The sequence below is a fragment of the Saccopteryx leptura genome, chromosome 8 (assembly GCF_036850995.1).
Source record: "Saccopteryx leptura isolate mSacLep1 chromosome 8, mSacLep1_pri_phased_curated, whole genome shotgun sequence".
NCBI lineage: Eukaryota > Metazoa > Chordata > Mammalia > Chiroptera > Emballonuridae > Saccopteryx > Saccopteryx leptura.
The window spans coordinates 70,698,253-70,716,968 of NC_089510.1; the positions used below are offsets into that span (position 1 = coordinate 70,698,253).

Sequence of the window (18,716 nt, forward strand, 5' to 3'; positions counted from 1 at the left end):
ATATTTTATCTCAGACTGTAGTTTTTTATTAATAGGATGTTTTCTTTAAAATGTTCAATTATATTTTACAGACTGGGCTGTATTTGTTTTTCTTGTATGAAATATTTCATGGAATTTGGGCATCTTAGGTTTTATTTTTTGTGTTTTTTTTTTTTATGTAAAGCACATCCAAATCCATAATGGCTGCTGCTGGGGTGCCTGTTGTGGAAGGTTATCATGGTGAGGACCAAACAGACCGATGCCTGAAAGAGCACGCTGGAAGAATCGGTTATCCCGTCATGATCAAAGCCGTCCGTGGTGGAGGAGGCAAGGTCAGCTTGCGTGTGCCCGTGTTTCCCATTGCAGGCTAGGCGTCTTCTTTGTTTTATTTATGTTGTAGTCATAACTATCTTTTCATCTTAGGGCATGAGGATTGCTAGATCTGAAAAAGAATTTCAAGAACAATTAGAATCAGCACGGAGGGAAGCTAAGAAGTCTTTCAATGATGATGCGATGCTGATTGAGAAGTTTGTGGACACGCCAAGGTGGGTTCAGCTTTTTTTTTCTGACGGATTTTTTAAGTTATAAAAGAAATGCACATATGAGACTCCTGGGCAAGATGGTGGCATAGGTAAACATAGTACCCAGCCTCCTTCCACAATCACTTCAAAGTTACAACGAAACTATAAAAATCCACTATTCAGAACCACCTGAAATCTGGCTGAATGGAAGTCCTACAACTAGGGAATTAAAGAAGAAGCCACATCAAGATTGGTGGGAAGGACAGAGATGCAGCCAGGTTGGTCCCGCTCCCACGTGTGGCAGCTACAGATTGGGAGGGATATCTTGGCTGGGGAGACCCCCCCGAGGAGCAAGGGCCCCAGCCCAACACCAGGCTCCCCAGCCCAGGGTTCCAGTGTCAGAAAGTCCCCAGAGTTTCTGGCTGTAAAAACCGGTAGGGATTGAGGCTAAGGGAGACCGAGGGCTGCTGGAGTCCCAGGCAATTCCTCTTTTTTTTTTTTTTGAGAGGGTGGGGAGAGATGAGAAGCATCAATTCATAGTTGTGGCACTTTAGTCATTCATTGATTGCTTCTCGTATGTGTCGTGACAAGGGTGCTGCAGCCAAGCCAGTGACCCCTTGCTCAACCTAGTGACCTTGGGCTTCAAGCCAGTGACTTTGAGCTTAAGCCAGTGACCATGGGGTCATGTCAGTGATCCCACACTCAAGCCAGAAACCCTATGCTCAAGCTGGTGAGCCTGCCCTCAAGCTGGTGAACTGGTATTCAAACCTGGGTTCTCAGCATCCCAGGTTGATGCTCTAATCACTATGCCACCACCAGTCAAGTCCAGGCAGTTCCTATTAAACGGCCAGCACACTGACTCAGACTTACTCCCTCTGAGCTCCAGGATTGGGGCAGCAGCTTGAAAGATACCAGAGATGTGAGGAAGAGCAGACTTGTCCGGCATTAGGTTGAGCCTGTAGAGACAGCTTTCTCCCAGACAGAAGTGCTGGCAGAGGCCATTGCTCCTATTTGAGCCCTCACCCCATAGGACCAGCAGGTGGACAACGTATCTGAAACTCTATCAACCTGGCTTACACTGTTTGCCCACCTGGTGTCCTGCCCCACCCCCTTCAGGCCCACCCAAGCTGTTTCTATTGGCTTGTCCATACAAATTACCTGTCTTGGTTCATGGTTCAGATTTTCCTAAAATCTCTCAAAGAAGCAGCATCTAGCCTCATCATCCACCATATTTCTTGCTACGTGGCCCTCGGCCCTGCATTAGCGGCAGCTGGCCTTGATTCATAGCATGGACTCGCCTGGGCACCTCCAAGCTTAACACAAGCAACAGCCATCTACAGATCACTATGTAGTTCATGCCAGCTGGCCTCAGGGCAGAACACAGGTGGTGGCTCACCCTGGCCTGCACCTCTCTGTAGGCCCTAGAGCCAGCACACCCAGTGGACAGCATTAGACCACTCAACTGCCTTCACAGTGGACACCATCAAGGGGTGGACTCAGCAGGCACCAGAGCCCTACTGAATTTAGTCCTGCTCTATGGGGTGGACCCCTGCACAGCTGTTCCTCCACAGTGGTCAGAGGTCCGTGATTGGTGGTACAGCCAGTCCTTGCAGCTGATCAGCCTGGAGCGTAAATCTTTCCCATCGACGTACCAACAGAAATCAAGGCTCAACTATAGGAAGAGGTTGTACACAACCCACATGGGGGGAAGAACCTCAAGTGCTCAGCTTGGGTGACCGGGGAGGCTGTGCCACTGGGCCCTACAGAGCACCTGCTACATTAGGCTACTCTACCAAGCCTGCGAAACTTAGAAACAAACATGGGGGGCTGTCAAAATGAAGAGAAAAAGAAAATGTCTCAAAGGAAAGAAAAGAACAAAATTCCAGAAAAAGAACTAAATGAAATAAAGACAAGCAATCTACTAGATACAGAGTTCAAAATTCTGGTTATAAGGATGCTCTGTGAATTTAGTGAGAACCTCGAAAATGTATAAAAGGATCAGTCAGAAATGAAAGATATAGTAACTGAAGACTAATTTACAGGGAATCAACAGTAGAGTAGATGAAGCTAAGAATCAAGTCAGTAATTTAGAATATAAGGAAGGAAAAAAGTCAGAACAGCAAAAAGAATCCAAAAATATGAGGATAGTGTAGCCTCTGGGACAACTTCAGACATACCCAGATTTATATCAGGGGGTGCCAGAAGGAAAACAGAGTAAGGAATTGGAAATCTCTTTGAAAAAATAAAGACAGAAGACTTCCCTAATTCGGTGAAGGAAATAGACATAACAAGTCCAGGAAGCATAGAGAGTCCCAAACAAGATGAACTCAAAGAGGCCCACACCAAGACACATCATAATTAAAATGCAAAAAGTTAAAGACAGAATCTTTTTTTTTTCTTTTCTTTTTTTACATAGGCAGAAATAGAGACAGACAGACAGGAACGGAGGGAGAGATGAGAAGCATCAATCATTAGTTTTTCGTTGTGTGTTGCGACTTCTTAGTTGTTCATTGATTGCTTTCTCATATGTGCCTTGACCGCAGGCCTTCAGCAGACCAAGTAACCCCTTGCTGGAGCCAGCGACCTTGGGTCCAAGCTGCTGAGCTTTTTGCTCAAGCCAGATGAGCCCGCGCTCAAGCTGGCGACCTCGGGGTCTCGAACCTGGGTCCTTCCGCATCCCAGTCGGATGCTCTATCCACTGCGCCACCACCTGGTTGGGCAAAGAAAGAATCTTAAAAGCTGCAAGAGTTAGTTTCTCAACAGAAATTTTATAAGACAGAAGGGATTGGCATGAAATATTCAAAGTTATGAAAAAGACAGACCTACAACCAAGATTACTCAACTCAGCAAAACTATCATTTAGAACTGAAGGACAGCCTGACCAGGTGGTGGCGCGGTGGATAAAGTGTCGGACAGAGACGTGGAAGACCCAGGTTTGAAACCCTGAGGTTGCCAGCTTGAGCACAGACTCATCCGGCTTGAGTGGGGGTTCATCAGCTTGAGCGCAGGGCCGCTGGATTAAGCCCAAGGTCGCTGGCAAGGGGTCACTCACAATGCTGGAGCCCCCGGTCAAGGCACATATGAGAAAGCACTCAATGAACAACTAAGGAGACTAAGGAGCAGCAACAAAGAATTGATGCTTCTCATCTCTTTCCCTTCCTGCCTGTCTGTCCCTATCTGTCCTTCTCTCTGTCTGTCTGTCATACACACTCAAAAAATTGAAGGACAGATAAAGTGCTTCCCAGACAAAAAAAAGCAAAAGGAGTTCATCACCACCAAACCAGTGTTATATGAAATGTTGAAGGGTCTTCTTTAAGAAGAAGAAAAAAAGATAAAAAATATGAAAAATAAAATGGCAATAAACACAAATCGATTAAAAACTGAACAAAAAAAATAAACAAGCAGAGGCCCTGGCCGGTTGGCTCAGTGGTAGAGCGTCGGCCTGGCGTGCGGGAGTCCCGGGTTCGATTCCCAGCCAGGGCACACAGGAGAAGCACCCATCTGCTTCTCCACCCCTCCCCCTCTCCTTCCTCTCTGTCTCTCTCTTCCCCTCCTGTAGCCGAGGCTCCATTGGAGCAAAGATGGCCCGGGCGCTGAGGATGGCTCTGTGGCCTCTGCCTCAGGCACTAGAATGGCTCTGGATGCAACAGAGCGACGCCCCAGAGGGGCAGAGCATCGCCCCCTGGTGGGCATGCCGGGTGGATCCCGGTCGGGCGCATGCGGGAGTCTGTCTGACTGCGTCCCCGTTTCCAGCTTTGGAAAAATGAAAAAATAAAAAATAAAAAAAATAAACAAGCAGAACAGAAATACCCATAGATGCGGAGAAAATTTTAATGTCTGTCAGATTGGAGGGGGTTGGGAGGATGGGTGAAAAGATGAAGGGATTAAGAAGTACAAATTGGTAGTTACAGAATAGTCATGAGATGTACAGTACAACATAGGGAATATATATAGTTGATAATATTCTAGTAATTATATATGCTGTCAGATGGAGGCAAGATTTATCAGGATGATCACTTAGTTATGTAAAGTCTAATCACTGGGGCATACACCTGAAACTAATATAATAGTGTTTTGTAATTGAAAAAAATTATTTTTAAATGAAAAAAATTAAATAAATACATAATTTTAAAAAAAGGCATGCACATTATATAAAATACAAAGTTCTCATTGGATTTAAGTACATAAGTTACCCAATCCCACCCCCTACTGTACCCACTTTCATGATATGGCATGCATACTTCTAGGCATCTTGTATGTATATGGAAACATATATACATATACAAACATAATACAACATGCATACAGAAGAACAGTGAATAAAATCTTATGTAAGATTACATGCTAATATTAAATCAAACATCTTTCTATGTCAGTAATATAGGCCAACCTCACTTTTTACTAAGATTAATGGTTCCATGATATTGATATGCCATTAAGTCATTGAATCCATTACTTTTTTTTAAATGAGAGGAAGAGAGATAGAGAGACAGACTCCCACATGCATCCGAACCAGGTTCCACCTGGCAGCCCCCATCTGGGGTTGATGCTTGAATCAACTGAGCTATCCTCAGCACTTGAGGTTGATGCTCAGACCAGCTGAAATATCCTCAGCTCCCAGGCCAATGTGCGAACCAATAAAGCCACTGGCTGCAAGAAGGGAAGAGAGAGAGAAGGGGGAAGGAAGGGAAGAAAAGCAGTTGGTCACTTCTCATGTGTGCTCTGACCAGGGATTGAACCCAGAACATCTGCATGCCAGGCTAATGCTCTATTCCCTGAGCCAACTGGCCAGGGCCAAATCCATTACTTTTTTGATGAAATTTAGAATCTTTTTAAAATAAAAAATTCTTTTAAGAAATTTAAGCTGTATTTTACCAAACTTCATAAGCATTGATTGAAGAAATGCTCAGAAAATGGAAATAGTTACCCAAATTGAATTGTAATTGTAAATGATGTTAGTAAATAATACTAACAGCTCACACTTCTAGTGCACTTGCCATGTGCCAGATTCTAAGTATTTTACATATACTAACTAATCTTGCTGTCCTGATTCTAACCTAATTCTTGCAAGAACCCCTTTAGATGGCTACTATTCCCGTTTTGCAGCTGAGGATACTGAGCAACAGTGTAGTCACGTAACTTGCCTAAGGTCTCCGAGCTGAGAAATAGTGACACTTGGATTTCAACCAAGGCAGTTTGACTCCACAATTCACACTCTAAGCTGCTCCCCTAAACTGCTTCTCCGGGTACCACAGCAACAAATGCTATTTAAGTTTCTAATTGTTTTCACTTTCTGGAATTTTATTTTTATGTCCATTGCTTAAAATAAGGTACTGATTATAAAATCTTCCTGTTTCATAGACTTTTTGGTAATTCATATAGCTATAAATATGTAGATATAGATATCCTGTATGTCAAGTGACTTTCTACTGAATAATTCATTTAGGAACCATGACCAGAGAGGGATTTACCTTGAAGGTAATGAAGTGAAGCTGCAGGCCTTTCCCTTGCATGACCCTCTCCCAAATTCCTGTACCTAATTTTGTATTCTTTTAAATTTTGTATTCTTTTTTTTTTTTTTTTCTGAAGCTGGAAACGGGGAGAGACAGTCAGACAGACTCCCGCATGCGCCCGACCGGGATCCACCTGGCACGCCCACCAGGGGCGAAGCTCTGCCCACCAGGGGGCGATGCTCTGCCCCTCTGGGGTGTCGCCCTGTTGCGACCAGAGCCACTCCAGCGCCTGGGCAGAGGCCAAGGAGCCATCCCCAGCGCCCGGGCCATCTTTGCTCCAATGGAGCCTCAGCTGCGGGAGGGGAAGAGAGAGACAGAGAGGAAGGAGAGGGGGAGGGGTGGAGAAGTAGATGGGCACTTCTCCTGTGTGCCCTGGCCGGGAATCGAACCTGGGACTTATGCACGCCAGGCTGACGCTCTACCGCTGAGCCAACCGGCCAGGGCTAAATTTTGTATTCTTTTTAAAGAGGACCCCCAAATTGTTTTTGTTTCAGTTACTACAGAGCTTAGAACTGTCCCTGAGCATCACATGATAAATTAAATACATTCGAAGTTCATTTGTAAAAGAAAAAAGTCAACTTCAAAATAGGCCAGTTGAGCACATTAGCCACCTATTGTTGGAAAGTAATAAAAAGACAGTCAATTCTAAGGTAAATTAGGACTTCTTCCTACAATATCTTTCAAAAAGAATAGGCTGACTATCCAAATTGACGTACTCTTGAGTTAAAATTGTTTTGGAGACATCAGCTAGCTATTTTGGTGACGTACTCTATGCCTACAACATTTTTTGAAGCTTTTAATTTTTTCCTTATGAAATGTTAGTTATATATTATCTCACATTGTAATTTATTACCCCAGATAGCCAGGAAGCTCGTGGGAATCAAAGACCTGCTAGTATATATTTTTTTAATTTTCCCCTATATATTATTATCTGGTATATGCCCTTTTTAATGATAGGCATCAATAATATTTTTTGAGTACAGAACTAATATAAATAAATACATTACAAATTTTTGGAAAATACAAGAGTTGGAAAACAAAGTCACTCATAATCTCATTTTCTAAGTATTAGAATTTCTATATATTTCTGGGCTGTATTTTTTAGTAATAATATTTTAATATTATAATTTTACTGTATATACTATGTTATATCCTGCTAGTTACCTGTTGAATTAATGGAGTGCCAAAAAATTGTCAAGATGGTGCTGATAACCGAGAGAAGAAGATACCAAGATGTGTTACAGATCTGATCAGCTACTGTGTTTATCTGAAAGACTGGGATAGAAAACAGTCTTCAGAGTTTACTATTTTGAGGGTAACTAAAGAAACCAGATACTATTTTCACTTCATATTTAATATATATTCTAGATAGCTTTAAAATGTAAACAGGAAAATAAAATTTTTAGAACTTTTAGAAAATATCAATGCATTTCTAATAGAATCCAGACCAGCTGTATCTACCTGTCTAGCCAGACTCCAACATTACTGTTGGGCAAATAAGCTTGTAAAATTTGTGTTATTTGGTTTTGCTCACTTTTATTGTTAAAAATGGCACTGCCAACATGAATGGCCGTCGCTCAGGTGATATAGTTAATTACCTTCCTGCTGGGGAGGGGACTTGGTTATGCTAACGTACTGGAGGAGGGATTGTCATGTGGAAAAGTTTTAAAAGGAGGAGCTAGGAGGCCATTTTGGAAGAGGCCATGTGGTGGCAGAGGAGGCAGGCAGCCAAGATGGAGGCATGCAGATGGGGTAAAGGAGGTGGCTGAGACTAGTGGTGCCTTTGATTCTAGGAAGAACCAGAAAGAGTCTCCTGGTTGTGGAACCAGAGACATGTGAATGGGTTTTGGTGCCTATGCGTTTGTTTTTACTCGTTGGCTGGTACGAGTCTAGAATAAAGGTAATGGCCCACCATTTCTTGGCTCCGCAGTTTCATTACCGTCTATCCAAATTAAATGGGAACCTGCATGGGCCAGGCAGCTGTGATGGCCATGGCTACTGTCCTCACAATGGCTGATTGGAGTGGCTAGGATTTGGTGTACCTCGGTTTCTCAGACATCTAAGTTAGGTCAAGCAAGAATAGATTGGCCAGCAAAAGAAAAATAACACAAGTGATTTGATGACTACAGAATCAAAACAGAAAACACAGATTCTCAGTGATCTTCCTTTGTAAACAGCGAAAGGAAAAAATGCTTCAAACTTTTGAGATCTCAGAATAAAAACTATGTTCCACTCTTGGTGTGGCCCCCACATGTTCTTTTCAGAACCTGGAGTCCCTGCTATAGTGTCTTCTTCCCTGGAACAGTGTAGGGCTGTTAGCCACGGCCACCATCACAGCTGCCTAGCCAATGCAGGTTCGCATTTAATCTGGACAGATTGTAAAGAAACTGCAGAGCCAAGAACTGGTGGACCATTTTCCTTTATTCTAGACTCTTACCGGCCAACAAGTAAAAAACAAACACATAGGGTGCCAAAACCCACTCACCTGTTCCTCCGGTTCCACAACCAGGAGAATCTTTCCAGTTTTCCTAGAATCAAAAGCCCCACCTCTGTTCACCTCTGTTCTCATCTCCTTCTCCTACACAAACTGGCTTCTCCTTCAGCACTCCACCGTTTTTGGCTGCCTCCTCTCCTCCACGTGGCCTCCCTGCCCTGGAACAACATGGTTTCCTCCTCTCTCCACAGAACATGGTTTCTCTCTCCCAAAATGGCCTCCTAGTTCCTCCTTTTAAAATTTTGGTGCGAAAGTCCTCCCCCAACACACATTAGCATAACAAGCCCCTTCCCAAGCATGAAAGGCAATTAGCTATCTCAGTGAGAGCATCACCACATGAGAGCAGTGGCCATCTTTAATAATAAGAGTGAGCATAAAACAACTTATCTGCCCAACAAACAGCTAAAAGATAAGGGAGAATCAGTAGAAATGGTAGAGTTTTATCATTGGAATTTGAAAAACAAACCATTCAGCTCCAACAGATAAAAGAGCTTGGAAGTTGCCACATCTGAAAAGCAAGTGAAAAGCTGAACAGAATGAAAGTCAGTGGCTTTTAATCCCATAAGAGAATTGAGGCCACAGGGCAGGCCACTTCCCTGAAATCTGGGCAGGACTGTGAGCATAGCCAAGATCAGCTTAACGGACAGAAGCTGCTGGAGCCGTAAACTGGTGGAAACACTTAAATGGAAATTTTTCCACATTACTGGAGGCTAATTGTAAACTAGCTTGATAGTGAGAAACTCCTTGGACCTCACTGTTAGGGAAACTCCCCAAATTTTCATTAGTTTTTTTTGCCAGGAACCCCACCAGGTTTCCATGAAAATCTAACTAAAATTTTCTAAAATTTTGGGGTAGGGGAAGTAGAAAAGCTTTTGAAACAAGCTCAGAGCAGTCTATTTTCAAGAACAAAGGCCAGCACTCCAAGGGAAACTTTGCCAGAACCTTTTCTGTCCTGGGTGAAGGTCAATTAGCCAAATCTAATCTCAAACCTGCCTGTTTTGCCTAAGAGTGAAAAAAATGTAAGAAACTTCTGAAGCACAGAGTCACGCCCACTAAAACACCCTGATTTAATCATAAGATTATAGAATGTTTTCCCTCCCCTCCACCCAATCCTGCCACCGGGGTTCCTGTGTGGTAACAGTGGGTTACAACTGAAACAGCTGTAAGACACAAAACTGTTTAGGAAGCAGTTCTTGGGGAAGCCTAAAGGCAGCGGGAGAAAGCAAAAGTAAAACAAGGACACTAGAGGAAAGTGGAGCCTCGGGCACCTACAGCTACTGCAGACATTAAACAGCATGCCTCCAAGCAGATTAACATAAAACATTAAAGGTCAGCATAGCTCAGTTCCTGGTATGTGATGCATCACATCTGGCTTTTAAGAAAAAAAATTACAAATCATACTGAAAGGCAGGAAAAAGCACAGCTTGAAGGGACAAAGCAAGTCTCAGAACTAGACTGAGATGTGGCACAAATTTTGGGATTGATTACAAAATTTTTTTTTTTTTTTAAGTTTTTTTTTTTTTTTTTTTCATTTTTTTTAATTTAATTTTTTTTTTTAGTTTATTCATTTTTAGAGAGAAGAGAGAGAGGAGAGAGAGAGAATGGGGGGAGGAGCTGGAAGCATCAACTCCCATATGTGCCTTGACCAGGCAAGCCCATGGTTTCGAACCGGCAACCTCAGCATTTCCAGGTCGATGCTTTATCCACTGCGCCACCACAGGTCAGGCAGATTACAAAATTTAAAGTAACTGGTTAATGTGTTAAGGGCTGTAATGGAGCAAGTTGAAAACATGGAAGAACAGATGGGTAATGTTAGCAGAGAGATGGAAATTTTAAGGAAAAAAAAACAACAAAGAAAATGCTAGAAATCAGAAACATTTTTATTTATTTATTTTTTTTACAGGGACAGAGAGAGAGTCAGAGAGAGGGATAGATAGGGACAGACAGACAGGAATGGAGAGAGATGAGAAGCATCAATCATCAGTTTTTTGTTGGGACTCCTTAGTTGTTCATCGATTGCTTTCTCATATGTGCCTTGACCGCAGGCCTTCAGCAGACCAAGTAACCCCTTGCTCGAGCCAGCGACCTTGGGTCCAAGCTGGTGAGCTTTTTTTTTTTTTTTTTTTTTTTGGCTCAAACCAGATGAGCCTGCACTCAAGCTGGCAACCTCGGGGTCTTGAACCTGGGTCCTTCCGCATCCCAGTCCAACGCTCTATTCACTGCGCCACCACCTGGTCAGGCAATCAGAAACATTTTAATAGAAGAGTGCATTTGATGGACTCATCAGTGAACTGGACACAGCTGAAGAAAGAATCAGTCACCTTGACCAAATGTCAATGGAAACCTCCTGAACAAAAACAAAGAAAAATAAGTGAAAACAAATACAATCTAACTGAACTACCCATGCACTGTGAGACAGTATAAAAAGGTGTGATATGTGTCTATTTGAATACAAGAAGAAAAAGAAAAGAATGGAGAACTATTTTGAGTAATAATGGCCAAAATTTTTCCAAAATTAATGACAGGCACCAAACTACAGAACCAGGAAGCTCAGAGGATAGCAACAGAATAAATATCAAAGAAATTTTAAAATTTTATCCAAACTTCAGGAAAACAAAGACAAATAGAAAATCTTGGAAAAAAGCCAGAGGGAAAACACCTTCCTATAGTACATCAGACTTACAGAAAACATGCAAGTAAGAATCAAATGGAGTGAAATATATATGAAGTGTTGAGAGAAAAAAAGCATAAACCTAGAATTCTATATGCAATGAAATTATCCTTCAGACATGAAGGAGTGTATGGCCAGTAGCCACGGCCACCATCACTGCCTGGCCTTTGTAGGTTCACATTTGGTTCGGACAGACGGTAATGAAACAACAGAGCCAAGAACTGGTGGGCCATTAGCTTTAATCCTAGCTTGCACCCAGCGAGCAAGAAGCACACAGTGAGAAAACACTTCCTTTTCCATTCAGGGCTCCCAAAGCCACTGACTTATCCTAGTTTCCTAGAATCAAAGGTTCCTATGTCACCAGCCTTACTCACCTCTGTTCCCCATGTCCTCTCTGCACAAACTCTGCACAAACTGGCTTCTCCTTCAGCACTCTGCCATCTTGGCTGCTTCTCCTCTCCTCCACGTGGCCTTTCTCTGCTCTCCTCTAGCATGGACTCCTCTGCCCCATTTTATAGTGTAGAAATCAAAACCTTTAATCTAATATACAAACAAGGAAGTCTCTGATACAAAGTCACTTATCTGAGGCATAATGGGATTCCTCATGAGAGTACACTACCCCCTATCATGCAACAGTCAAGGGTGTGGGGAAAAGCTTAGTCTTAAAACTAAGCCTTAGGCTATAACGACCCTGCCTGCTTACAGCCTGTCCCCCACACCCAATGCAAACTATAAGTGAGCAAACATATATATCATATTTACAAACTTATTTGACCAACAAGAAGAAATAAAGATGTCTTCAGGCAACAAAAATGGAATTTGTCCCCAATAGACTTGCCTTGCAAGAAATGATAACAGAAGTTCTTCAAAAAGAAGGAAATGCTACAGGTTGGAAACTCAGATCTAACAGAGAAAGAAAGAACATTGGAGAAGGAATAAGTGAAGGTAAAATAAAACCTTATTATTCTTATTTGATGTCACAGTTAACAGTTTGTTCAAAATAATAATAAGAATATATTTGATGATGATAGCTTAAGGATAAGTAAAAAGAGGAAAGGTCAAGAAGGCAAATCCAAAAGGAAGAAATCAACTCCTGATGTGTTGAACAGGTGGCAAAATTTTCAAATGGAACATCCAGTAGAAATGATATATCGAGAAAGTGTATTATTGCAAGTGGTTTAATAAAGAACTTCATGGGATGAACAGAGAGGAACAGCTCCGAGCCACTGTGCTGAATAGCATATTTACAAGACTTCCTGGGTTTTTTAAATATTTCTTCTGTGTTTGACAATTTTTGTTTTAAAAAATCACAGGGAAAACATGTGCTGATCACTTCTCTCTATGTTATGGTAGAAAATCTGTGAGATAAACTACAGTGTAAACATATCAAAATAAGCTTGGAGAAAAATGCTTTGTGAGTTCACCAGATGGTCTCTGTCAGCCTTGTTTTCATGTGTTATCCACGTTTACTCTTACTATGGTTTCTCGCAATTTTACTATTTTATACTCAAATATGAAAAAGTGCCTTTTTAATTTTTTTATGGTTTAATGTTAATGTAAAAACTAATGAACTATATTAAATTATTTCTTAAAATTTATGGATGAGCCATTTTAATATTCAATCTGCTATAGTTTATAAAATCTGATGATAAGAGTTGATTTTTTTTTTAAATCTCCTGATCATAAAAAAGTTTTCATTGGCTTTTTGAGGATATATGAAATAAGACTATAATTTAAAGTTTTTAAATAGTCAGATTTATCAGTATTTCCCTTAACAGCTTGTACTTTTTGTACTTTGCCTCTACTCTAGGTCATAAATATAGTCTCCTATGTTTTCTGTCTTATTTCCGTCATTTTATAGGTATTTTTCTTTAGTGTTCATTTAATAAATGAAAAGTTTTTCACTGAGTGTTAATAAGTTTTACTATAGTTCTGCTTCTAAATTTATATCCTCCATTTGAGGGCAAACTATCCTATCTTAAAATAAAAATAAAGGAATCCTGGTCACCTTGGTCAGTAGTTTTGCTTATTGAATGTAATATTAGTCATCCTTAATAAAGTATATTAACATGTGCGTTTGCTTTTATATAGGCATGTAGAAGTCCAGGTGTTTGGCGATCACCATGGCAATGCTGTGTACTTATTTGAAAGAGACTGTAGTGTACAGAGGAGGCATCAGAAGATCATTGAGGAAGCCCCGGGGGTAAGAAACTTGTAAAGAAGTTGGTAAGCTTCTCTATAATGGAAGCCCCAGTCACTCTGATTTTCATATTAGGAATCTGTGAAGCTTGTGTCTCCCCCGAAGTCCTGCTGGACAACCACTTCCTGGTAGTAATATAAGGGTAAGGTCCCTCCACAGTGCTGGGGGTGAGGAAGGGGTTGATGTTCTGGACTAACATACAGAGGACACAGTGGGGCTATGTTCCATCTGGATAGTTTCTTAGTAACGTCTCCTCTGAGCCAAGGCTCTGACTTATAGTGAGCAGCCATATAGTGTTTCCATGTACATTTTAAATTGTAATCAATCAAAATGTTTAAGGAATGGAATGATCTGTTTAATTGAATGTATTTCCTATAAAGATGACTTCTTTTAACTGCTGTTTAAGGTGTTCCTAAAATATATTAGTCATCTTCCTGTTGTATTGTGGCGGAGAGAGATTTGCTCTTATGTGACAAATTTTGCCCCTCAGAATTGTTTGTATTTCTTCCAGCCTACCTTTTGATTGGTGTAGGTTGTTGTCTGGGTCAAGCCCTCCTCCTAGGATTACTTACGTTTGGATTTATGTTTCTTTGGAGACTGATACTGCCATAGGCTTCTTTCTTGTTCAATTATATACAGTACTCCCCATCCCATGTATACTTTGAGTTACCCATCGTCAGTTGTGGTCCAAAACTCTTAAATCAAAAATTCTAAAAATAATATGAAATAACATTTCAGAAACTTCATAAAATTTAAATTGCACACTTCTGAGTAGTGTGATGAAATCTCATCCATCTCAGCTGAGATGTGAATCACCCCTTTGTCCAGAATATCCATGCCGTCTAGGTGACCTGCCTGTTAGTCTCCTGGTAGTTGTCTTAGTTATCAGATCAACTGTCACATTCCTTGTGTTCAAGCCATCCTTATTTTACTTAATAATGGCAGCAAAGTGCAGGAGGAATGAGGCTAGAAATTTGGATATGCCCAAGAGAAGCTGCAAACTGCTTCCTGTTAGTGAAAAAGCATGTAATAGGGAGAACGCACACAGGGTTTGGCACTCGGTGGCTCCAGGCGTCCACTGGAGATCTTAGGGCTCCCTTCGTTGGTAAAGGATGCTGCCGCACATGTTTTATCAGTGTGCAGTTCTAGCAGGTCAGGGATCTCAGGTTTCTGGTTAGTCAGTTTGTTAGTCTCATTAAAATTTCCATTTCTGTTGCAGAGTATATTATACCATTTGAAGTAAATGTCAACAATAATTTCAGTAAAGCCTTATTTTCAAACAGTGACTGCTTAAATATATATCTGTAGAGTACAGATTTAAAAATGTTAAAAAGCTTTGCCTATTTATTGACATATATTTCTTTTTTTTTTTTTTGAATCTTTCCTATTAACTTGGTATCTCAAGATTTACCATATTCCAGGATAATTATTGGCCTATAACCCAGTTTGCTTCACCATCTTAAAATAGGGATCGTTCATAGTTTTCATATTGATACATATAGTTTTAAGTAGACCTAGAGTTCTAAAAGTTGTTATGTAGGTATAAGGGACAAAGATATGTCACTGTGCTGAGGAATATCTGCAATCACTAGCAGATACAGAATATAGACATTACTAGCAGAACCATTAAAATTTGGTATGAAAGTTAGCTTTTTATCTTTATTAGTATCTCGTTAATGCAATATTTGATATGCAGAGATGTAATAAGGGATCTTAATGAAAATTTTTAGTGGGACAAGGTACTAATGGAAATTTATTTAAATATTTTTTCATAGCCTGGTATTAAACCTGAAGTAAGAAGAAAGCTTGGAGAAGCTGCAGTCAGAGCTGCTAAAGCTGTAAATTATGTTGGGGCAGGTATGTTAAGATTTGTTTCTAAAAGAGGAGAAGAAGCAATTATTTATTTATGTTCAGAGGCAAAAGAAACATAGCTTTTATATCAGTATTTTCCAAACTTTTTTGACCAGACACACACACACACACACTTTTTTTATTGAGACCTTATATATACACGTTTGTATTTATATTCATATATATTTGAAAAAAAGCTTTTACTAAATAATATTTATTTTAATATGTATAACGCTCTTCAAAAATAGTTTATTCATTTATTTTTACAGAAGTTTTCGGTTTATAGCAAAATTGAGAAAGTACAGCGGTTTTCCCACATACCGCCTGTCCACACAGGCACTGCCTCCCCCACCGACAACCTTCCACCTCAGAGTGGTTCCTTTGTTACACAATCAGTAAACTTACACGGACACCTTAGTATCACTCAGAGAACAGATTTCACATTAGAGTTTCTTTTTTTTTTGTATTTTTTTCTGAAGCTAGAAACGGGAAGAGACAGTCAGACAGACTCCCGCATGCACCCGACCGGGATCCACCCGGCACGCCCACCAGAGGGCGATGCTCTGCCCACCAGGGGGCGATGCTCTGCCCCTCCGGGGCATCGCTCTGTTGCGACCAGAGCCACTCTAGCGCCTGGGGCAGAGACCAAGGAGCCATCCCCAGCGCCCGGGCCATCTTTGCTACAATGGAGCCTCGGCTGTGGGAGAGGAAGAGAGAGACAGAGAGGAAGGAGAGGGGGAGGGGTGGAGAAGCAGATGGGCGCTTCTCCTGTGTGCCCTGGCCGGGAATTGAACCCAGGACTTCTGCACGCCAGGCTGACGCTCTACCACTGAGCCAACTGGCCAGGGCCTAGAGTTTCTTTTTGATGCTATACATTGTGAGTTTAGACAAATATCTAGATAGATGTGCATCCACCATTGTAGTACCATAGGTAGTATAGTTTCTCTTCTCTAAAAACCTCTGTGTTCTGCTCTTCATCCTTCCCTACCTCCAATCCCTGACAACCACTGATCTCTTTGTTACCTCTGTGGAGACCATAAAAAGGCAATTGTCTTTTTCAGAATGTTATATATTTGGAATCATACAATACACAGCCTTTTAAGACTGACTTATTTTACTTGCTAATAAGAATATATGTTTCTTCCATGTTTCTTCATGACTCAATAGCTCACTTCCTTTTAGCGCTGAAGAACATTCCGTTGTCTTTATGTTTAATTATCTTCTAACCTCTTGAAGGATATCTTGATTGCTTCCAAAATTTTGGCAGTTATAAAAAAGCTGCTATAAACATCCATGTGCAGATTTATATGTGGATATAAGTTTCAGTTCGTTTGGTTAAATATCAAGAGGCATGATTGCTGGATCATACAATAAGATTATGTTTAGTTATGTAAAAAACAGCCAAAATGTCTTTCAAAATAGCTGTACCATTTTGCATTCTCAGCAGCAATGGATGAGAGTTCCAGTTGCTCCACATCCTTATCATGATTTGGCATTCAGTGTTCCAGATTTTGCCCATTCTCATAGGTGCATAGTGGTATCTGTTGTTGTTTTAATTTGCATTTCCCTGTTGACATGATGTGGAGCATCTTCTCATATTCTTTCTTGCCACCTGTTTACCAATTAATTCTTCCATGGATTGTGCCTTTTTTGTTGTATTTAAAAAAGCATTACCATATTCAAGGTTATCTAGGCTTTCTCCTGTGCTATCTAGGTTTATGATGCCATAATTATGAGTTGATGCTTCTCATCATTCTCTCCCTTCCTGTCTGTCTGTCTGTCTGTCTGTCTCTCTCTCTCTCTCTCTCTCTCTCACACACACACACACACACACACACACACACACACATAAAATAACTTCCTGGTCAGGCTGGTTTTCTCATCATTAAGTATGATGTAAGTGAAAGTTTTCTATAAATATTTATTGAGAAAATTCTCCTCATACTTGGTTGAGAATTTTTATTATAATTGGATATTGGATTTTATCAAATGCTTCTTCTGCATCTGTGGATATGATCATGTGATTCCTTAGCTTGCTGATGTGATGGATTACTTTAATTGATTTTCAAATATTGAAACAGCCTTGCATACCTGGGAATAATCCTACTTGGTTGCAGTATATTGTTCTTTTTATATATTGTTGGATTTGATTTACTAATATTTTGTTGAGGGTTTTTGCATCCTTGTTGATGAGAGATACTGGTTTGTAGATATCTTTTCTTATAATATCTTTGTCTGGTTAGAGAACTAATATAATTTCTTTCTTAAATTTTTGTTAGAATTTACCAGTGAATCCATCTGAACCTGCTGCTTTCTGTTCTAGAAGGTTATTAATGATTGATTCAATTTCTTTAATGATTTAGCCTTATTTGGATTTCTCTTTCTTCTTATGTGAGTTTTGGCACATTGTGTCTTTCAAGGAATTCATCCATTTCATCTAAATTATGAATTTGTAGCTATAGAGTTATACATAATATTCCTTTATTATCCCTTTAATCTCCATGGGATTAGTAATTTTTGTCTTCTCTTTGTTTTTCTTAGCCTAGTAGAAGCTTATCAATTTTATTTGCTCTTTTCAAAGAACCAACTTTTGGTTTTGTTGCTTTTCTCTATTTCCTGTTTTTATTTATTTATTTTTTATTTTTGTATTTTTCTGAAATTGGGAACGGGGAGGCAGTCAGACAGACTCCCGCATGCGCCCGACCGGGATCCACCAGGCACGCCCACCAGGGGGTGATGCTCTGCCCATCTGGGGCATTGCTCTGTTGCAACCAGAGCCATTCTAGCGCCTGAGGCAGAGGCCACAGAGCCATCCTCAGCGCCCGGGTCAACTTTGCGCCAATGGAGCCTTGGCTGCGGGAGGGGAAGAGAGAGACAGAGAGGAAGGAGGGGGGAGGGGTGGAGAATCAGATGGGCGCTTCTCCTGTGTGCCCTGGCCGGAAATTGAACCCGGGACTCCTGCACGCCAGGCCGACGCTCTACCACTCAGCCAACCAGCCAGGGCCTCTATTTCCTGTTTTTAATTTTAAAGATTACTACTGTAATTTTTATATTTCCTTTTCTTCTGTGTGCTTGGAAATTAAATTGCTTTTTTTTCTAGTTTCCTAAAATGGAAGCTTAGATTATTTATTTTAGATCTTTTTTTCTTTCTTTTTTTTTCTTAAATATATGAATTCAGTGCTATACATTTCCTTCTAAGTTCTGTTTTTGGTATACCCCCAAAGTATTGATAAATTGTATTTTCATTTAATTTTTCTTGAGAGTTTATTTTTTTTTATTTTTTTTTTTATTTTTCTGAAGCTAGAAACGGGGAGAGACAGTCAGACAGACTCCCTCATGCGCCTGACCGGGATCCACCCGGCACGCCCACCAGGGGGCGATGCTCTGCCCCTCCAGGGTGTCGCTCTGTTGCGACCAAAGCCACTCTAGTGCCTAGGGCAGAAGCCAAGGAGCCATCCCCAGCGCCCGGGCCATCTTTGCTCCAATG

The 18,716-nt window shown here is 40.9% G+C and overlaps 1 protein-coding gene across 1 annotated transcript in view; it reads left to right on the top strand.

The window, feature by feature from the left end:
• MCCC1 (methylcrotonyl-CoA carboxylase subunit 1) overlaps window positions 1-18,716 on the top strand; it is a 79,977-nt gene that overhangs the window by 24,782 nt on the left and 36,479 nt on the right. Inside the window, exons 6-9 of the mRNA XM_066347285.1 lie at window positions 164-311; window positions 403-524; window positions 13,270-13,381; window positions 15,154-15,235. Of these exons, the coding sequence (XP_066203382.1) occupies window positions 164-311; window positions 403-524; window positions 13,270-13,381; window positions 15,154-15,235 (464 nt within the window). The remainder of the gene's footprint in view (window positions 1-163; window positions 312-402; window positions 525-13,269; window positions 13,382-15,153; window positions 15,236-18,716) is intronic.